Raw genomic sequence first — 21,567 nt, forward strand, 5'->3', positions numbered from 1 at the left:
ATTCTCTTTAATGTAATGGTAGGTGCACTTATTGTTTGTGTTGATATCTGGTCCTTTTTAGTTCCACCTTGTATCTTGGTCCCAGTATGTTATGTTAGGTAATGATGCATAACATGCCTGTGTGTGTAAGGGAGGGAGAGGAGTCAATTCTGTTCTCTGATTTGACCCTTCTCAGTTTGATTAATTTATTAGTTCTGTTCTAAGTGTTTTGTCTGGAAGTGCAGAAAAAACAGTGGATCTCTATGCAGGGAAGATGTAGAAGTTAGAGAGAGCCCAGAGGTTCTCTGCTGATGGCCTCTTCTTTGAGTGGATGCCAAGCAAACATTTTCTTTCACATTCAGATTGTGACTGTGGTGTGGAGTATCAGGTAGTTACTATGAGTGCTGTGATGCAGGCTTTGGAGAAAGAGTATGTCTTTGTGACTAGAGTTTAAAAAAAAACACACTGAACCTACTGTGAGAGACAACCATCTTTTTTTTTTTTTTTCTACAAAGCTGAAAGCAGTTTGAGAAAAAAAAATGTGTACATTTGAAAGATCTCCTGCAAGGAAAGAAAAGCAATTGAAATAGACAGCCTGCAGATTAAAATCCCTGGAGAGCACTTGGTTCTCTCAACTGCCTGCTGAAAGAGCAGAAAAAGCTGATTTTATATGATATTATTAGGGAGGAATATACAGTAACAAAATGTCAAGGCTGGATAGTATAGTCAATGAAGTATGAAAGAAACAATAGAAACTGAAGAGGGAGTAGAGTTTTGCTTAAGGAAATCAGTTCTCTACTGTGTTGTCAACAAAGCATTTGCATCTGTGAAAGCAACCCCCTGGTTTTCATTAGGATAAAAATATGACTGGAGTTGCATTTAATATCATGTGTCATGGTAGCAGTCCCAGCTGAGAGAGTGACAGTCACTGATGATCCCCCGGGTCTTCTCTCAAAGAGATGTTAACCTCGAAGTCATTGTCCAAATTAGTTTTGAAATTAGATTCTGCTTGTAATAGAAGTGAAGGGGATTTTTAGAGATTAACTTGCAGTGAATTTGCTGTTGGGAAGGTAAAAATGGTTTTCTCCTACATATTAATGGACACTTCATGTAATCTCTCTGTGGCCGGAAGTTGTCTGACAAGGAAACTTGTGTTTCTGTTTATTGGGAGTTTTGTGGAGGAAAGCAGGGAGAAAAGACAGACTGGGAGGATGAGCAAGATGAAATCCAGGTGAAAATAAAGAGCAGAAAGGAAGACAGATTTGATGTTAAATAAATGCATTAGTTATGCAATGACATAGATGTCATCGTCTGTTTTAAGAAACGTCAAAATTCTGTGCTTATAAAAACAGACTTTTTTCCCCACTTTGTATGCACTGAATTATAAACCAGCAACCTCCCAATCTCAATAGTTCAGCTTTCTACTTTGTTTGCAAATTTCAAAAAACTTTATCAAGGTGTTGTCCTTGTCCTAGCTACCAACTTATATTTATGCAAAGGAATTTCATATTGCCATTTTAGAAATTGAAAACCAGATAATAATAGTAATTTGTGCTTTGTGCTCTGGTGTTCTTACACTTTTGCAATTAATATAAAGAGAAGAGAGATTGGTAACTTGGTAAATTTAAGTATTTGAGTAAATTAAGTTTATATTAAATATAAAACAGTGTGAAAATATAGTCTGAGTCTAAACTATTTCAAACACAGTAGCCCTTCAACAAACCATGTATGCTTTATGTTACTTGCTGCTTATGGGCTTTATAATTGATTTAGCCTAATTAGGAGGTTGAAAGAACATATTTTCAGCTATTTTTTCCAAGTGGAAATACATAACAGTCAACAAAATATTCTCCATACGAAACCCTCTGTGGTGGAAAAAAAATGTTGTGCGAAGTATTAGATGTAAGAGACGTCCTGAAAACTCAGACTCTTAAAAAAAAAAAAAAAAACAGTTCTGGATGTATAAATACTGCTAAGTGACAGATCAGTGTCTTATCTTTTATGAGGTGGAATTTCCAAACTTCCCCAGGTGATTGGCTTTGCTTAGATTGTGAGAGGAATCAGGACTAATCTGTGTGCCTGTATACTAATTGCTGATTGAGAATCAGTAGGTAATTGAACCACTGAAACCTTCGCTGGTTGTCTGTAGGTCATGGAGCATAAAAAGAGGTAGCAAGACACACTAGCAGCTGTAATTTAAGCTTCACCCCTGCAACGGGAGCTACAACAACTCAGGTCAGATGCAAGACCCACGCAGCCTTCTTAGCTATGGGAGCAGCAAGCTCCAGGCAAATACTGGAAAATAATATTTAAATGTCTGAGCTGTTGATTGCATGCATTAGTAATTAGTAAGATATTTAGCTGTATTTTCTAAGGAAGGAGATGTGACATGGATTTATAAATAACCACCTGAATTGTATCCATAGATATTACAAAACACATATTAAGGAGGCTCTCACTCCCTTCTTAGTGAGAATGGTGGGGGATGTTTGGGATGTTACTCAGACCTGATAGAGGGTGGGAGATGAAAGCTTTTATTGTGTGTCTACTATTTTCTTTAATCTAAACCAATTTTCATTTCTCCGGCCTTGGTTTTTTATAGAAAATTTATTTGCAGGAAGTTATATGTATGAGCAAAACCTCTTAATGACATTAAATAATATAAAAATTACAGAAATCAGAGCACTCCAAAAGTATGTAACAGAGTGTTGCACACCCTTGATAAATAACTGCATGATTCTGTCTTTGTTTTTGACCTCACTTCATAGCTTTGTGCAAATCACTTTCCCTTCTTTTTCACTTCCATGGATAAAATGGGATAATGATATTTAAGTACAATATTTCATAAAAATACTGTGCAGACCCATTAATAAATCCATTTGCAGGTCTTCGATTACCCTCAGTATATCAAAATGTCACTACTGCACTTGCTGACTGCACTTATTTAATTTCCTAGTTCTACTCAACTTCTAGATTATATAAAATGATATTTTCTGACATAACTTACGATACAACTAAAACTATCACTCTGAAAGTCACTTCAACACTCATCCACTACCCCTTAGACAAAGCTATAAAGTACACAGATTGTCTTTTCTTCAGTTATTATAAAGATTTATTGGATCTCTAGCTCTAATATCCACTGAAGGTTTTCTCTGTCAGTATTAACTCCTTAGATCAATAAATTGTGATAGTGGTCTCCTGAGGAGTCAGTGTCTGCCAGCTACCATTGCAGTGTTTACCGCTGTTGAAAAGCAGTTGTAGCAAATTAAATTGGCTTCTGTTGGTGGATGGTCCTTATTTTATGGCACAATTAATGAAGGCTGACAGATAGGCCACTTCTTAAAGAACATCAGATTAAAGGCAAGGATTTGTAGCAAGAAAAATCTGAATTTATATGGTGAATCTGCTTTCATTTATAGAAGAGTGGTTGAAGATTGGAAAAGGACTCTTGAAAAGAAGGAGTCCTTTTAAAAACAGGAGTGTGTTTTTAACACTGTGCACATACCTTATCGTCTGTGTTGCTGAAGAGCTGCTGACTACATTCTCTAATCTGCTGTTAGACAGTTTACTTTGTTATGTAGGTTTGTGAAGTGTTCTGCTTTGAGGAAGGTAGAGACAAGTGGAATAAAACAAAACCAAGCCTGTAACTACTTTAAAACAACTCTAGAAACAGCTGCTTTCACTTCCATCTAGCTCAAATAATGAGAATTTTTCCTCAAACAGGATCTTGACCTTGGATCTACAAAATGGATGTAGCAATGGGAAAAGTTTGTTCTCTTGGGCTTGTTTTCTTCCTTTGCCTCATTAGACTGATTCTAGAAATTAGAACAAAACATAAATGTTGATCTTTACAGTTATGGAAGATTTATTGACAAAATTCTAATAATGTCAGTTTTCTGGATATTAGCAGCCTGTTCCAAACAAACAAACAAACAAAAAAAAAAAAAAGGCCTAAAAGCAGTGAGAGAAATGCTCATGGATTTTTTTTTTGACATGGGCAAGATGGTATTTTTCTCCACTGTTGTTCTGAGAAATACTTGAATTGCTTGGTGTTCAGATATTTTGAAAATTTAGTTTAGGTGATTAAAGCTGTGCAAATTTTCTGCCCTCTGGTAAACTGAGAGATTTCCAGTGGCACATGGAAAAGGCTCAGTCAACAAAACCCAGCTGTGCATTTTGTACATAAAAAAACCACATATTAAAATGATAGTTGCACAGCAAAGTACTGCAAAATCAGATGTCCTGATTTTGCCTAATGTTTTGAATTAAGATGCAAATTATGTTTGTTTATCATTTGCAATGACTTACAACATGTAATTATAGCCTCATGGTATAGCATCTTCTGGTTAATTTATAACTAAAACCTATCAAGTTTATGCTGGACGTGAAGTGAGTGGCTGCTTTTATGAGAACATAATTAGTTTAGACAACATCAAATAATTCTCCATTGAGTAAATTCCTCACAGTGATTTTTTTTTTGATATGTATGGGGAGCTTTAGACTGCAAAGTGTGATTATGATAAGTGCACCACAGAGAGCAAATTTAAGTGGGGAGTGTGGTGTTGTTTGAAATTCTTAGTATATGGCTTCAGGTAGGCAAGCTGTCAACAGCTTTCATAGCAGTGATTAGTTTGTTAGGGTTTGGGTTTTTTGAGAAACACCCTTTTGGTGCTGTCTCACGCAGTCCTCCACTGTAATAAACTATGTTAGTGCCACTGGGTTTAATTAATTTACACAGACACAGATAGTGCTCTGCTTTCTTAGGGAGGAAAATTACTGAATGTGTTGGAGGGGCCACTGAGAGTATGTATATATGGACAGCTCTAGGCTCTCCTGCCAGTGCTCCTGTCTGGCCAGACTCAAGTTATTTTCAGTCCAGAAGCCATGTAGTCATGGTGCCCCTCCTAACATACCCCTCACACCCCTCACTTTTGGTTCAGGCATGGTGCTACATCAGTGTGACATCAGACCTGGGCTAGCCCCTGTCCAGTCATCATGGAAGAGCAGATGTTTTTCTGAGGCCATCCTCTGGATGTGCCCTGAGATGTTTTGTGACAACACCAGTGTCATCATCAGGGGTGTTAAACCTTCCTTGGATTCTAGCTATCCCTGTACAATGTGCAGCTCATGCTTTGCAGATTTTCCTAGTGATGCTGTTTCAGTTCTTAAAGATGGGTCTGTCCTCCTGCACACTTCTAATAGCAAATTAGGGCATTTGATTTGGTTTGGAAATCAGATGCTTGATTTTTTTCCCCCCTCTCTTAGTTTTTTTTCCTATGCTATATAAATTAAAAGTAAATTGTGTTCTGTTGAGCTGCTGGCATGTGAGGCAAAACAGAAGTGTCCAGTTTTGTCTGCAGTCTTTGTTTAATGTAGAACAGCTAAGTTCCACTTCATTTTGTGAATATTACTGCCCAGTTTTCTTGATGATCAGGTGCAGGAGTCCGAGTTAAAATTTGTAATGTTTCTGAATACAATGGATTTTGCAGAGATACTGGCTTTGTGACATGCTGCCATCTCTATTCCTCAGCAGAGTCTCTGTGTTCCGTGGGTTACAAATTACCTGTCTCTTTCTTAGGATATAATTACCATGGCCCCCTTTTTTCTCATTTACTTGCATCCCTGTTATTTAGCAAGTAACTGTTGTCTTTTCTTTCAGCTATGGTGTAACTGATAGGTATTTAATTTAACTCACATTTTCTCAGTGGGTGTTAACTTTGAAGTCTCTGTGCCCTGTTTTGGATTTGACATGAGGGTTTCATACCCAAAATGTTTCTTTTTTCATCCGTGACCAGTTGGCTGAGTAAAATGCAGTGTCTCTCCATAAGCATCTTCTGATGAATGAACTATTAGAAATTACTGGGTGGAGCAGTGTGCTTCACTTGCAGAATTTGGTTTATCAAAGAACTTAGAGTAGATTCATAGTGATGCAAAAACAGGTGTTGGAAATTGAATTTATGAAATCATTCTGCATTGCAGTGCTACATTGTGAAAAAGGATGCACTCCTAGGTCATGCAAACTTGTTGATATTTTTTAAAATCTTAATTTCTGTTTTATGGTGGTCATGATGGATTTTCATTTTTTTAGCACTTAGGGACTTTTTTTCCCCAAGAGATAGCATTATTCTAGTTTTCTCCAGAACAACGGTGATATTGTTTATATATGTTTTTAAACTTCAGATTTGGTTCTTCTATTATTATTACCTTTCTATATTGTTAAGAGTCGCACACTTGTTTTGATATGTCACATCTGTGAAAATAATGATCATGCTAACCAGCAAGTTAGTGAAATATGATTTGAAGAGAGTGGGGCTCTAGGTCAATCTTTCAAGCATTTTGACTTGACATATCCATTGAAGTAGACTGAATTATTTTGATTTATAACTTTGGTCTTCACTGTTTCTTTTCTTATATTAGTGCTTGTTAGGTATATTGACTCATGTAAATGAGATCTTTTTTTTAAACATAGAACCTAATATTTTCCTGCAATGTATTGCTTTCCTGTTAATGTTTCCTTCTAAATATGTTGTTGAGCCATCCCAAAAATAATTTAAAATTTTATGTCATAATTTCTTTTGAGTTGAATAAATTTTTCTGTGTGAACAAATATGAACAGCGTGTTTGTGTACTTGTGTGTTTCAGTCTTTGAATAGAGAGTTAATTCAAAATAAAATGCAAGTACTTACCCATTAGTGAAATACTTGAACTAATTACAAGCAAATACAGTTTGCAGTTGTCAGTCTAATTCTGTTGGATTTCCAGTGCTGTTTTCAAGCTCTTTCGTCCCCCCCTCCTCCAAAATGTAAAAAAGTTATCAATAGAACCAGATTGGAAATGCAAACCCCTATGTGCTTTTCTTTCAGAGTACGGACATGAGCCCAGCTGGCAGCACAGCCTCCCTCCCTGTTAGCCCCCTTCCTGAGGAGCCATTGTTTTTTAAGGTACAGTTAATTCATTTAATCATAAATATTGTCTATTAATCTTGGCTTATCACATTATCTGCTGTACTGTGAAATGCTATTGTTGCTTCTTCCTTTTCTTCAAATTTCTGTGATGTCAGCTGATGTTCTGTGTATATAACATGCAATTTTCAAGAAACACCTAGAATACAAAGTTGGTTTTGAATAGTTTTCCAGCAGACTGCAGCTGTGAACTGTTATTTTTAGGACTGTGTTTTTATCCATCATCCCATTTGGATATGTGCATTGCTGTATAAGTGTGTGACATAAACAGATTTCTCTTATTTTGTATTTCAAGTATATATTTTAACAAAACAATGATTAGTTTCTCCAAGGATACAGGAGACATTAAAGGTATCTCAAAGAATGGTTTTGGCATAAGTCCAGTGTAAGCCACAGGCCTGGCGTTTTAGTTAATAATAAATGTTGGGACAATGTCCATAACCTCATGAGGTTTAACCTGTGAGGAGTGAGTTGCCATATGTCACTTTTTCAGCTAACACCATGGTATCTATCCCTGGGACACAGAATAGCCTTAGGCAGATCCTCTTGGAAGTGGTGTCCTGAGGCCACCCAGGTACTCAGAGCAGTGCTGCATCATCTAGCAAAGAGGTCACCTTGCCAGTTGTTCCCTTAGATAAGGAAGAGGGAACTTGAGCTTTCAGCACCATTCACTCAGTTGGGTGTCATAATATGGACTAAGTCACACTCACAGGAATATCCTTTTAAAAATTTTCCCGCTCCCAAGTAAGTTTCCACCTTCTGCGTTCATACAAGCAGTTGACTGAGTTGATTTTTAGTCACTTTGTGATGATGCTAAGTTAAAGCTGAGTAACTGGAATTATTGAAATTTGGTGATGTAAAGTTCGTGTCTCTACTGCATGTTCTTCCAGCTCAGAAAATAACAGTGTCCTTCAGACCTGGCCAAGCCCAGAAAAGAAAGTCTTTTTTTTCCCCCGCATATTTTTAGTGTCTGTGCAACAGTTGTACAACCAGCCAGCTGATTTTTGCTATTAGAAGGGTTGAGGATTGTGCTTGCTCAGTTGTTTCATCGGTGGAGGTACAGATGGCGTATCACTGATCAGCTATTCACTCATTCTTTTTCCTCATTTGGGATTTAACACTTTTAAGACTCTGTCACTCAGATTTGGCTGAAATTGAGCAATGTTTTGCCCAGATACCAGGGTACACATCGTTATTTCTTTGCAACACCACTTTAAATGCATATTGAAGACTGCTCAACATTCTAAGTCGGATTCAGTAGTTGAGTCTCCCTGTGCCCGGAAAACCACTAAGATATTACACTTAGAAAGAAATGGGCTGCTCAGCTCAGATAAAGGTGTAAGAGGTAAGAAAATCTGACTTGATAATTTTCATGCTGAGGTAATCAAACATTGCTCTGTTTGCATCGGGGCATTGACAAGTGCACTGTAGTGCCTTTATTTTTTAAGGAAATGGTGTTCCTATAACCCAGAATGGGTTGTAAATTACTTATTTGAAGTGGAATAGTTGCTCTAATAAAACAATAAAGATGTTTTTCATATTAAAAGTCTAGTAGAAATGGTAAAAGAAACTGAAAATAGGGCAGAGAGCATTACTTAATCTTTCATTCTCAGTCAATTTTCAAACCAAGAAACATTTTCCTTTGCAATTCAAGTAAAATGAATGGAGGTCAGACCAGGAAAAAGTTAAGTGCATTTCACAGCATTTAGTAGAAATAAAAATAATATAAAATGTAACAGTTTCTGTTATTTCTCCTTGGCTCACTCCAAGAGAGAGCACTATTGTTCCAGTTGTAATGTGAATGACTGGTTTTACAAGCCATAAGCCTCTCCGAATACTGTCAGTCAATAATATTGGCTTTTGATGATGGGATGGTGCATTTCCCTTAGCAGCATGATAATAACCTTTCCCACATCCTTGCTGTGAAGAAGGAGATTGAAAAAGAAATTCCAATCTGTGGTTCAGAAAGCACAGGTGTAACGAAGCAGGGCCCTATAAACTGCCTCTCTTTGGGACAGTTGAAGATCTCTGAGCTAATGAGCTTTTATATTAGGCTGTGAAATGAAACCAAGCCTGGGTTCTCAGTCATACCTGGTTTTATACCAAGAAAGAGAACTGTCCTTCCTTGGATTTTAACAATTTGCCTTCAAAAGAAAATCTTCATTTCTGCATAAGGAAAGAATACGAATCCTGTCACCATACTCTTCTTGTATATCCAACTTCACCAAAGCAGATGCCTGTCATTTTTAGTCCCACAGGATATGTGCTGGAAAAATATGGAGAACCTAAGATTGTAGAAAATCATTTTAAGATTTTGAATTTAATCTAATGAAAGTGAGAAACCAGATTTCCCTGGAAGTACTTGCAAGGTGCATCTCAGCTCTGCTAACGAATCTCAGCTACCATTCTCCCAATATATTGCACATGCTGTGACTTGCAGAAAGATCCAAATCACATAAGACCCTGCTCAGGAGTGTTTGGAGCAAGATATTTTCCAGTGCAGCCAGAGATAGTCCACCTGAGTCCATCATATACCACTACTTTAACTGAGTCATTGTGCTTTACTTACATCAAGATAGTACCTTTAAAAGTGTATCACTGATACCCAGCAAAAGGAGTAGAAAACAATTGGGTAAGAAATAAAGGTAGCCAACGCCAGAGCTGTTGAATCCAAGAAGCAACCATGAGAAAATTACCAGATAAACATACAGTTAATACCATTCAGCAACCTTTCCTCCATAAGTGTTGTAAATAGTAGATTTGGTTTTCCTTGGGGAAAGGGGCAACTTTGCACAGCATCCAGTACAGCCAGTTTTCTGTGTGGCTTTGGGTTCCTTCTCCCTGTGGAGTTAGCAACAGACAGACATTCAGAGCAGTCTTCTTTAGCTGTGCTCTTCCAAATCTCAGAAAAAAATCCTGTTCAGCCATGTACACAGACACTTAGACAAAATGTTTCTACAACCATTTTTGATAAAGCCATCATAGGCATTTCTTCTTAATGAGGGTTATTTTCATGTAACATTCCAGCTTTCAATCCTCTGCTGTTTTCCATGTGTTTAGAAAAAGGAATAACTTTTCCTATATTGTAGAAAAAGTTTATTTCTCCTCTCAGAAAACATCATCTTTGGTGGTTTTGCATTTAAACTTTCAAGAAGGGAGGATCTTCTTTTGAAGAGAGGTTTCTTCTGCTATCCCTTTATAATATTTCTTCAAGAAATAGGTCTTTGTCTTGTGGGAAAAAGTTATGTCACAATTGAAATATTCTAGAACTAAGAATTTGGAATATAATGGAGCAGAATGGTATTTGTCATGCAACCTTAAGTGTTATTCTGTGTTATAATAGCAAAGCTGTAGCTGGCTCAAATGTGAGTGACTTTTAATTATGAGTACTTATATCCGCTCTCATTAGCTAGAATTAAAAATAATCCTGCCTTTCATTTAGAAGATAAGTGAAGGAGTGGGTATTTCTGAAAGGTCAACTTAGCAAGCAATGTCTCATCCAATTTTTGGAACCTGTTCTTTTCTCCTACACATTATCCTGTGCTTTATAATAATAGTATTTTATTATTATTAAATTATTTTTAAATATAGTGACAGTCTTTTAAGAAGAGATCTATGACAGCCATTTGGTACATCAAATATCTAATATTACCTAATTATACATTATCTGTTGTAATGAGCATCAGTCTCACTGGTTATTAGTCACAGCCAAGTTGTAAATAATAACCATATTAGCAATTTATTGTAGAGATGTTTAATTGTGTCTCAATTCTGATTAATTTCAACCATGCTTTACTAATTGGCATTAAATGAAAGAAAAAATTCCTCCATTATTTCTTTTCTCCTTTGAGGGAGCTGAGAATTTCCTTCAGTATTTATTATCCTACTGTGTTCTGACTTCTGTAATTAATACCCTTGATGCAAATTCCTTCAGTAAGAAAACAGCAGTGCCAGGTCAAGTAGCAAAAGCTGACAGTCCTCAGTAGTGTTACCACTGCTGTAGGTCTGGTAAAGTGTAATCTGTACTAAATTATGTCTATACTTAAAGTTTTACTGTTCATCCTGCAGCTTTACAGGCTCTGAAAATGCAAATCAGTGCAGTTCATGAATGGGCATGAGCTCTGGCAGCTCCTGACATTTGTGCCTGGAATTAGCAAGAGATAAATTATCCATTTGATCTGTAGTCACAATTTAATTTTACTGCAGATATTTGGAATAATCATTATGAAAGGCACAGTAATGACTGCTGGTTAGCCCAGGGAACTCATCTTTCAGAGTGGGACTCTGTATTTCTAGGTGTAGAATGAGATCTTTTCTTAACTTACCCAGCAATGATGAGTAGTAGTAGATGAGTAATGATGGGCCTGTCGTTCCAAAAGCTTCCTATGCTTGACGCAGTTGACACAGCCAGCTTATTTACCCTCTCTACCTTAAATGCACTTTTCCCAATATTTTAAGTATTTACTGTCACTTCCTTAATTGGGAAGAATTTAATGTGTTGCTTTGTGTTCAAAACAGACTCTGAAATAATGACACAGGCATTGTGACCCCATGGCAGATACAGCAAGTTTGGGTTCAGTGATGCTCTGCAGTGGGCTGGAGGCCTCATTAGCTCTCATTCCTCTCATTTCACCCTCCAGCTGAATTTCTGCTTCTGCTGAGAAGCATATGAAGCCTCTGTGTTTTTTGGGGTTGTTTGTTTTGGGGATGCTTTTGATATTTTAGTCAAGTGAGTAGAGTTGTAGAAGTATGACTCACACAACCCCACCTTTACTGTTCTGCTGCCTCAGTCTCCATCCTATTTTAAACCAGTCTGTCATCATTCTTCAGTGGTTTAATCGATTCCTCCCACTCTTAATTGTTCTCTCCCGTGTCAGTATTTCCTTTCTTTATGACTCCTGGGCTGGTATAGCACAAACTTTTAAAAGTCACATCATCACAGCAGCTTTCTGCCTTTGGTGCAAGCCTTCCATTTTGTCATTTCTCAAAAAGATTTATATGTCTGATTTGTTTCACAGTCTTTATCATTGTAGGATATGAGATCTTGAAAAGCACTGAATTTGTTCTGAAGTGAGGAGTGTGAAGTAGGTATTATGGGCACTGTTACAAGAAGCTTCTGTGCATTTATTCACTGCCTTTTCCTTTTTCTCAGTAACTCTGTGCACATTTTTTCTAAGAAAAAGAGCTCTGCCAGCAACTTTGTCTGAATAGAGCCACATCACCTGTTTAATGAGTAAACTAAACATTTTTTTCTCGTGGGGAGTGTAGGTACATCAGTAGTTTCCCAGTATCACTGATATATTTACTAAATACTGACATATTTACTAATGACTAAAAGGATCAGCAATAAGACTGGGAACTACACATGTATTGTTTGATTTCTTTCTGCCTCTATGCCTTGATTATAGTTCCCTTTCTTTCCAAATTTTATGTACATGTATTTTTTAGTATATTCTCCTTTATTTTATTCAAGCTTTCATCACAGGTTCACCCCAAGTTCAAAATTTCACAATTAAAATTCCTATCTTGGGCAAAACTGATGCTTTAAATGCTATAAATTCAGTTATTTACTCAATGAGCCACATATAGGAAAATAATTAATGTATGTCTTATTAAAATCTTCAAAAGCAACCCGAAATGATGCTTCAACAAAGGCATGCAGAAGGATCATCATTACTTTTTTTTTGTTTCAGTTAATAGGGTTTCCAGTGTAACTTAACATTTTATATAATCAGCACGGCAAGGGTACATACTGGGTTCATTCAGGTTCCTTCCCTCAGGCAGACACACACTCCCATGATGAATTCTGATGCATACCTACAAAGTAAGCTTTTCCTGCTGAGTACTCTATATCCAAGATTTAAAGTCATAAAACTTGTAACATTATAGGTTGCTGACAAGATTTTATCACTAAGACTATGAAAAAAGATTTTCTTGAAACTCCATGGGAGGATTCTGATATACCCAGTAAGAGCGCTTAAAGTGCTCAACTAACCATCTCAATACAGACAGTAAATCCTCCTAATTTCCCTTGTCATGGGACTGATAGGCATAAGGAGATCTGGAGAGTGCATGGGTGTGTTGAGGAATCCATTCAGCACAGGCAGCTCGGGGTGCAGCTGCAGGTTCAGCTCTGGGGGGCAGGAGCCCAAGCCCCAGGCAAGAGGCAGAACAGTCACCTTAGCTGTGAGGGTGTAAAACCCCAGCAATTTTTTGTTTGGGGCTGCTCCTCAGAGGCACCAGTCATGCTGTGATTTGTTATTTCTTTACTGCACCATGATTAAATGATATTAAGGATCTGGAAGTCTGAGGCTGCTCTGGGAAACCTGGTGTGACTGTGTGAGTGTGGAGGGTGTAGCTGCAGAAGCTCCTAAGTCCCAGCTCAGGTGCTGCCAGAGGGGCTCCTGGATGGTCAGACAGGACCAGACAGGGAAGTTTCCTGATCAGGCATTTGTAGAGTATGACATGTTTTTTTGTTGTTTGTTGGGGGCTTTTTTGGTAGGTTTTTTGTTTGGTTGGGTTTTTTTGATTGTTTGTTTGTTTTTAGTGAGCAGACTCATTATAAAGAGTTTGGAATAAAATTTCATCTAAACCAATGGCACAGTGCCCACTGACTATAGTGACATGTGCCATCAGACCATGGATGGCATGGATTATGTCAGAGGCATCAATTACTTTAGAAGTGAAAATGTTCAGCTGTGTTGACCATTTTAACCCGATCAATTATTTTAAAGGTGAAAATGTAAATCCATTTTGACCATTACAACGCAAGAGTACTTTCTGCTGCTGTTGTAAATGAGATGAAATTCAAGTGCTTTCATGAATTATGTTCAATATAGTGAAAATGTAGAACTGTTTGCAATGGAGGAGTTTATTTAATAATAATTATTCACTTTCCAGTATGTGTTAGAGCAATGAATGTTTTCTTCCTGGGATAAATTAAACAAACTGGGGACTTGAAAATGGGTTTTCTGCATCTCAGATGTGTATTCTCACTGCATCAGGTCCCCTCTCTCCCTTTCTGGCCAAGGACTGCTGTTTTTTCATCCAGAAAGCCTCTGAAAATCATAGGCATGGAAACTTGACATATTTTTGACAAAAAGTTTTAACTTAGACAAATTAATGGTTTTAAATGGAAAACATCTGATCCTTGACTCTTCTATTAGAACATGTATAAACCACTTTCCCAGTACTGAGTAATGTTAATTGACCCAGACACATGTTTTCAAACATAATCCATTACAGTAAGAAATTGAGGGTTGGCATTTTGAAATCCTTATCAAGTTAAATTTCTCAAAAGTACAACACTAAAAATAACTGACTGACTTTGAAAATGTTCAAAGTTTAAAGAGGCAGATATTTCTGTGAGCAATTTAGACAGCCATTAACTGAAATTAAAGGCAAGATCTAATTGCTGATACATAGACACCTTGTGCCACTTCTGAAAGCTCTATCCTGCCTTTCCTCTGGCTCACTTCCTAGCAGAGCCAATTATTGACAGGTGATGAAAACTGTTGTGCTGTAGTTTGATTTTTGTTGTCTCCATGATTTCTTTTCCATTTAAGTTTGTGACTTGGTCGTGCTCTGTCTCTTGCTAAGTTACAAACTCCTTTATGAGGCACTTGTTTATGAGCTGTTTAGTTTTACTGAGCAATGTGGCTTGTCTGAGAGGCGTTCATGGCCTGATGCAATGGTGGCTTGGATTGTTAGGTAGGGTCTTCTGAAGTGCTGTTCCTGTTTCCACCAACCTTTGCATTGTTGTATAGCATTAAAGCTAATTCTGTGTGGAAAAAAATATTTCCCCCTGTATTTAAAGATTATAACATCATTATGGTAGTACTGGGGTAAATTTCTTGGTTTTGAAAGCTGTAGTATGCTCTGATTTTAAGCCATAGCATGTGCATTCAATTTATTCTCTGCCCTTTTCCTTGCTCCTGGTATAATTCAATACTTTAATTGTTGGTAGTGAAATATATTCGTGTGCTTAAGGTGACTTTTTAGTGCCTTACCTTTTTTTTTAAAGAACCATGAACTTTCTTCCACTTTTTTAAAAAAGAGGACTGATAAAAGGATATCTTTGTTTGTTGAAATTTTCTCAAATGTGGCTGTATGAACTGGCTCTTAATAGTAGTCCAGAAAAGTTATGTCTCTTCATGTGCATGGAATAATAAATCTATTTATTCAGGCGTCAGACAATACCCTTTTCCTGACCCAGAGATGGGGCAACTGAGAGGCGTTTTAAAAACTTTTATTCCATTTTCAGTCTCATGAGAAGGGTGAGAGAATACGGATGTTATAATTCACACTATCACAATCAGAAGCCAGCTATTTCCTAATTACAATACACTGTACATGTTTCTTGACCTTGCCACACCTGCATGTGGCATGCTGTAGATGCCTTAAAGCCAATCATCCAAAACTACCCCTCGTGGGTCCCACAACAATGCATCTTTCATAGTTCTGTTTCCCCAAAGTACCTAGTCTTATTTGCAAGGCCATACTTTGAAACTTTTTCTAGCTCCGTTTCTTTCTCAGCAATATCTGTCCTATTCCATGGTATTTCTAAGTCAGCATTTCTTGTCTCAGAGTTTACACATGGATGCAAGTTGTGTGGGCCTTCTATCAGGCCCTGGGAACTCTCTACAGATCCACTTCCCACATTCAGGCTTCTTCATTTATCAGAGATTTTAATAAGAGTTCTGAAAAGCATTGGGGATGGAGACAGTGGAAAGTGTCAGTTTTAATTATGTATTAAAAGTTGGAAACCCAATCTGAAGGCTGTAGGTGTGTTGCGTTGTTGTCATGGGGTACACCTATAAGAAAATGCCATTCCTACTGTATCTCACAGATAACATTGATAATTTAAGAAAAACTTCTAAGTTTTAGACCATTTAAAATTTTAAATTAATTCTTAATAAATGGATGAGGACATGATTAGCTTAAAATTTTTTGGCAAAAAAAAGTGGCCTAAAGGAAAAAGAGCATGACCTTTGTGGTTGAAGGAGTTGATAATGAGAGGGGGGAAAGCCGATAAACAGACTTAATCACTTCATTTTTTCTTAGTGAATAATGAACTAAATAGTCAGCAGATTTTTTTTAGATTTGATATTTTCAAGCAGGGCTGAATGCTATAGATGAGAAGGAATACCAAATTTTTAATTTGAATAACATTTGCTAAGCATTTCAAACTTGTACAGCTATGTGGTACACTGCTGTGGGTAGCCTTGTGATAATTGTATCATTAGAGTTCTGAAAGATTAAATTAAGATTAAGGAGGTTGCAGTGGAAAAAAGTTTTCTTTAGGTGCATATCTGATTACCTCTTGTTGTAATCATTACATTTGTGGATGTTGTCAGTAACCAAGAAAGGAATGAACAAGCACGGCTGATTGTTGTTTATTTTGGGTTTTTCTGCACAGTTTCATATTTGAGTGAAAGGGAGAAGGACATAATCCTTCCCATGACTGTACAGAGTAATATTTATTTCTGGTCCTTCAAACAATTTTTTTCAATAAGTCAGTAAAAAGAGGTAAAGTTTTGGGGATTGGGGGAGAATATTTATCTACAGCTGAACCAAGGGAAAATTTAGAAATAAAGATTAAATACTTTTTACAAACAACATGAAACAAAGATGTTTCCTGAAGTTTTCTGTTTACTGTTCACTAAAATACCTAAAGCCCTTAGCATTTTCATTGGCTGGTATGTTTGCATCAAATTTAAAATGCTTAGGAAACATAGACTAACTGGAAATCTGCAGGGTATAATAATGTATCATAGGAAAACAGCTGCAGTGGAAACCAAGAGAAAAGAGAATCAAGAAAACTGGTGACAGTGAAGTTTAAAATAAAGTAGTTAGTTTGGCATGCCCATGTTACAGAATGTAGGAGATTCACAAACACAAATTAAAAATTTTTTACTACTTTGAAAAAAAAGCTTAAAGGTATTAAATATTGCTTTTGTTCTGGTGTTGCAGATGTGAAGTAGGACGAAGGTGGGATACTCTGTGAGAGGGGAAGTTGGACTAATGAAGTCCAACATATTAATATTTCTCAGGGATTGTTTGGATTCCTCTAGGTCAGTTTTCTTTGATCAAATCTTCAGTCTCTTTGGATAGAAATGTTCCTGCAGTTGCAAGCTTAATAGGCTGGCATCTTTGTGCAGGCAATTCTTTCTGGGTTTGCTGCTTTGTCCATAGTGAGCTCTGCTCACTGAGCAGCACTGGAAGGAGGGATTTTGTCCAGCCTGACCACCTAAATGAGAGTTGTCATACCAATGCAGAATTAAATTTGGACAAGAAACAGTTTTCTTCTACCATGGAAATTCCAAATATTTCAGTACACTTTTGAGCCTGGTATGAGACAAGCAGATCATAATCTGTGTTATTTGGTCACCCCAGCTCTAACAGCAAAGTCTTTAGCTGTGGTAGTATTTGTCAGAATTAGAAGTGGCAAGAGTGGTACTTTTGGCTTCTTTTATCTTCATTATTTTTCTTTATGCTTTTCTGTATTCTCGAGGATGATCTTTCAATTGCAAGTTTGTGTATTTGATATTTATTGCCATGTTTACAAACATTTTGAATGAATAATGTATATATAGGCTTTTAAGTTATGAATTCTTTAAGCCTTTTGCTTCAGATGCCTCTTCTGAATATCTTTATCCTCTTTCCTTCCACGACCACAGAATGGCTGATTCCAGTACTCTTCATTTCCATAATTATCCTTAGTGATGTGTGAGGATGAATGCAAATTTGTTAGCAAAATTATAATTCCTTATCATAACAAGAAAAAAACCCACAGAAATAGCTGCCCATAAATTAAGTCAGCATTATATTGGGTTTAATCTATTTTATAAAGCATCGTGCACCTCTTAGACAGAAAGAGGTCCTTAGAGTAAATGAAATTAATTGGGGAAAAATTAACAAATGTTATGAAGCTGTCATTTTTTATGTATCAGTACCAGAGTCATATAAATGCTACTCACATGTTAACTAGATGTCTTCAGCATGCAAATTTGATGGGACTGATCATCATAAATATTAATTAATTCTGAGGTGCAGTGGCTTTGGCAAACACTAATCCCTGTAACACTCCTATAGGGTGGAGAGGTGTTACCTTCCTTTCACAGAGAGAGGCTTTAGGTATTTGTACTGGTGATCCTTCCTGCTGTCCTGGTCTCAGGCTGGGGAAGTGATCCTGCTATTCCTGGCTTCAATTTCCAGTTGTTAGTAATTCCTCACTGACCTGTGTCTTACTCAAAGACCTAATATTCCTTCTCAGAAGAATAATTCTGGAACTCCTTTGCTGCCACACTGGGAAGTGAAGCCCACTCTGCAAACAGATTTCCCCATTCACAGTCTGGTGTAGGGAAAGATAACTTCTCTTTAAATAAAGAAGTGGCAGACAAGGAATATTTATTATGTTTTAAGATAGCTTTCATTTCATTACAGCACTAAACAGAAAAGTCACGGGTATTGTGTGATGCTTCAGTTCTCTGTAGTATAATGATTTTTTTTTTTTTTGCTTATAGGAATGGTAAGATAATATGAAAATAGTTTGTATATACAAATACACATTGTATTATTTGCTGGGAAATGTAGAGTGTTAACTACTCCTTTGTATAGTTCTTTATTTTCTATCTATAGAGTCCTCCTCATCTCATAAGGAAATGAGTTTCTTTTGTTTTTCTGTTTTATGTTTTTTTCCCCATTGGATGTCTGTACACCAAGGGCTTTAAGTGTGGAAACATCAAGAGCAGAGTAAGAAAATTTAGTGGCTCTTCTGGCACAAGGAGATGAGGTCTAAGTGTCCATCATTATTCAATCCCTCTTCTCGTGCATTCATACATTTATTTTGTGGCTTATGGAAATGATAATTACTTGTACATAAGAATGTCCTGCACACCTTTATGAATCATTCAAAGCAGCAGTGTAAGCGGGCTTTGTGGATGCAGTTACTTTGAAAGAGTATTCCCAGAAGGGTCCAAAAAGGCAAGACTGAATCTAAGCAATTGCTTCCCTCACCAGGAAAGAGTTTTAATTTAAATTGTCCTATGATAGTGCTCTAAAAGACAGCAAATGTTCTTCTGTGATGCGTCTATATTTGACTGCCCAATTGCAGCAGCTTCATCCCTTCTGGCTCTATTGGCAGTTTAAAAAAAATAACTAAATATTAGGATGTGAACTGGAGTGCAGCTGATGATATTGTCAGGTGCCTTTGTGCCTCTGACTGGATGGTTTGTCACAAGAAAGGTAAGAAAGGGGACTGCTGGCAAAGGTGGCGTTTAATGGCAGTGTGAGCCTAATGGCAGAGAAGGAAGTAGTCAAGAAACAGTCACTTGATTTAAAGAAAAGGTCAGAAGCAAATGAAGCACCTGCTCTGTGTGTCTGGTGATTCTGGAGGCTCTTGTCTGCCAGAGGTTTGGGCCTTATTTATTTCACCCAGCAGGAGTGAAAGGGAGCCTGAGCCCTGCAGTTCCAGGCTGAGACGTACAATTAAAAACGAGTGAATGGCTGGACAGATGGATGGGTCAGATGGACCATGCCGCTTGTGTCCTTGTTAATGAAGGATTGACTCTTCCTCAGGTCCATTCCAAAGCATCCTGTGTGCACATAGAGGACTGACCTGTAGTTCAGTCCAGTGACGGAAGTATTAATTGAAATTACCATTCTATTCAATGTGACTAATATTCTCCTTTGTACCTGCATTAGTCTAAAGGTAGAATAACGTAGAAGAGATACTTGTAACCTGACTTTCCTGCATTCCAAAACTTAAAGTGCTGCTAGGGAAATTCATCAAAGGTTCATCTGAAAATATTTCCCTGCTGGAGAAGATTTCCCCTACATAAACTGTGCTGTGCTACTTTTTGTACTTTTCAGCCATACCAGGCTTATCAGTTTTGGGGTTTTTTGGTTTTCTTTTCCAGTTGAGATGTAGTTTTCATAAGTGAAATTAGGCTCAAGCATGGCTAAAGGAACTTGGGTTAAGGAAGTTCTGTTCCTTTAAATGAATCAAGTAACACCTTCATTTCTTGGTATGTGGTTGTCAAGAGGGTGGGAGAAACCCTCCTGACTGTCACACTGTGGTTCATGCAACATCATACTGTGGAGCAAAACAGAGCATTTGGGAGCAAAACCAAAGTGTTGCTTTGTAAACAACAAAGATGTTTAAAGAACTGGCCACTTGTTAAGTTCAATCAACAGAAGCCATTTTTCCATCTTTCTTTGCCCTGCAAGAGTTCAGTTTATCAAGCAGCTCTTTCCATCTGGTTGCATGGTGATCTCTGTTGTTGTTGTTGTTGTTGTTTGTTTCCTTTCTTAAATAACAGCAAGAAATTGTTAACTGTCTTGAGTCAGTTTTGTCCTTGTGATATCAACTCTTAGAAAACAATGCCACTGCACAAAATATCACATAGCTAACACCAGAAAAATATCTCCTCTATAATTATTTTTACCTAAGAGAGGGTTCGAATATGGTCTGTGACATATCAGTCAATGTTATCCTGTTTTTAAATAGAAATCCTTCTGTGGTACATGATGAGAAACCCTGCTAATACAAATAGAGGATTCCTCTTGTGCCATTGCAAAAAGGTGTGAAAAAGATGAGCATCATGGGAAATTTTACTGTGTCAAACAAGCTTCTTGTAGATTGACTCTTTCACAGTCCTTTAGGCAATTGAATTTTTAAAAGTAAGGATTCGGAGGCTTATTGGGGGTTTTTACAGTGAGCTGATTGTATTTCCTACTGTGATTAGGAAATGCAGCAGCACAGCTTTGTCCCCAGTGGTGTTATTAGGATCCTCTTCCAGATTAGTTTGATCACCCCTTGTTACTCTTGTTGATCAAAAAAGAACTCTCTCAATGCTCTTGGCAAATGGTTTCTGATATTAAATCCATTTGGCATCAAAATTAGTGTTTACAGATATCACGGTGTTATAAACAAATGGAATTCAAAGAAACACAAAAATTGCTGACACTTACTTAAGCTACAACTTTAACTGCAAATTTATTTAAAAGCACTGTAAGAGTCTAATTGGTAAAATGACTACAAAATAGATTTAAAAAAATTCGAACTCCTAATCACTTACCTACGAATATGACAACGTTGCAACCTTAGCAGAATGATTTACTTGTAAGGATAATATTGTTTGTATGACAGCTGTCATCTCACCAAGTCAGTGTAACACTGGATTCTTGGTATTTGAGCAAGGATCCAGAGTTTTGTAAAAGGTCCATGCAGTTTTCCTACAGAGGTGGATTATTGCTGCTTTCTTTGTTTAATTTTAGAATTGTGTGAAAAATGCTGCAGACACATACATATGAGAGGATCATGGATCAATTATAATTCGAACTGAGAAGATTTGTTAATACAGAATAGAATTTGATAATCCAAAATGACCTTGTTTTAACAAAAGAAAGTTGTTCACAGAAGGGATGGAAAATACATATGTGTAACAGATGACCTACAGAATGAATTGTATGCCGGTCAATCTTTTTTAAATGTGTGACATTCTTAAGAGTATTCAAAAAAGCACTGCAACAATGTATGTACAGTGCAGATAGGCTGCCACACTCTGTTGTGCAGACATGAAGTTGTTGGGTGGCTTTCTCAAGGTCATAAACCCCCCAG

The 21,567-nt window shown here is 37.1% G+C and overlaps 1 protein-coding gene across 1 annotated transcript in view; it reads left to right on the forward strand.

The window, feature by feature from the left end:
• The window catches only part of CCSER1 (coiled-coil serine rich protein 1), a 382,235-nt gene that overhangs the window by 283,061 nt on the left and 77,607 nt on the right, over positions 1 to 21,567 (forward strand). Inside the window, exon 7 of the mRNA XM_041484265.1 lies at positions 6,846 to 6,923. Coding sequence (XP_041340199.1) covers positions 6,846 to 6,923 — 78 coding nt within the window. The remainder of the gene's footprint in view (positions 1 to 6,845; positions 6,924 to 21,567) is intronic.

Source organism: Pyrgilauda ruficollis, unplaced genomic scaffold, assembly GCF_017590135.1.
Source record: "Pyrgilauda ruficollis isolate IOZ18807 unplaced genomic scaffold, ASM1759013v1 scaffold65, whole genome shotgun sequence".
Taxonomy (NCBI): Eukaryota; Metazoa; Chordata; class Aves; order Passeriformes; family Passeridae; genus Pyrgilauda; species Pyrgilauda ruficollis.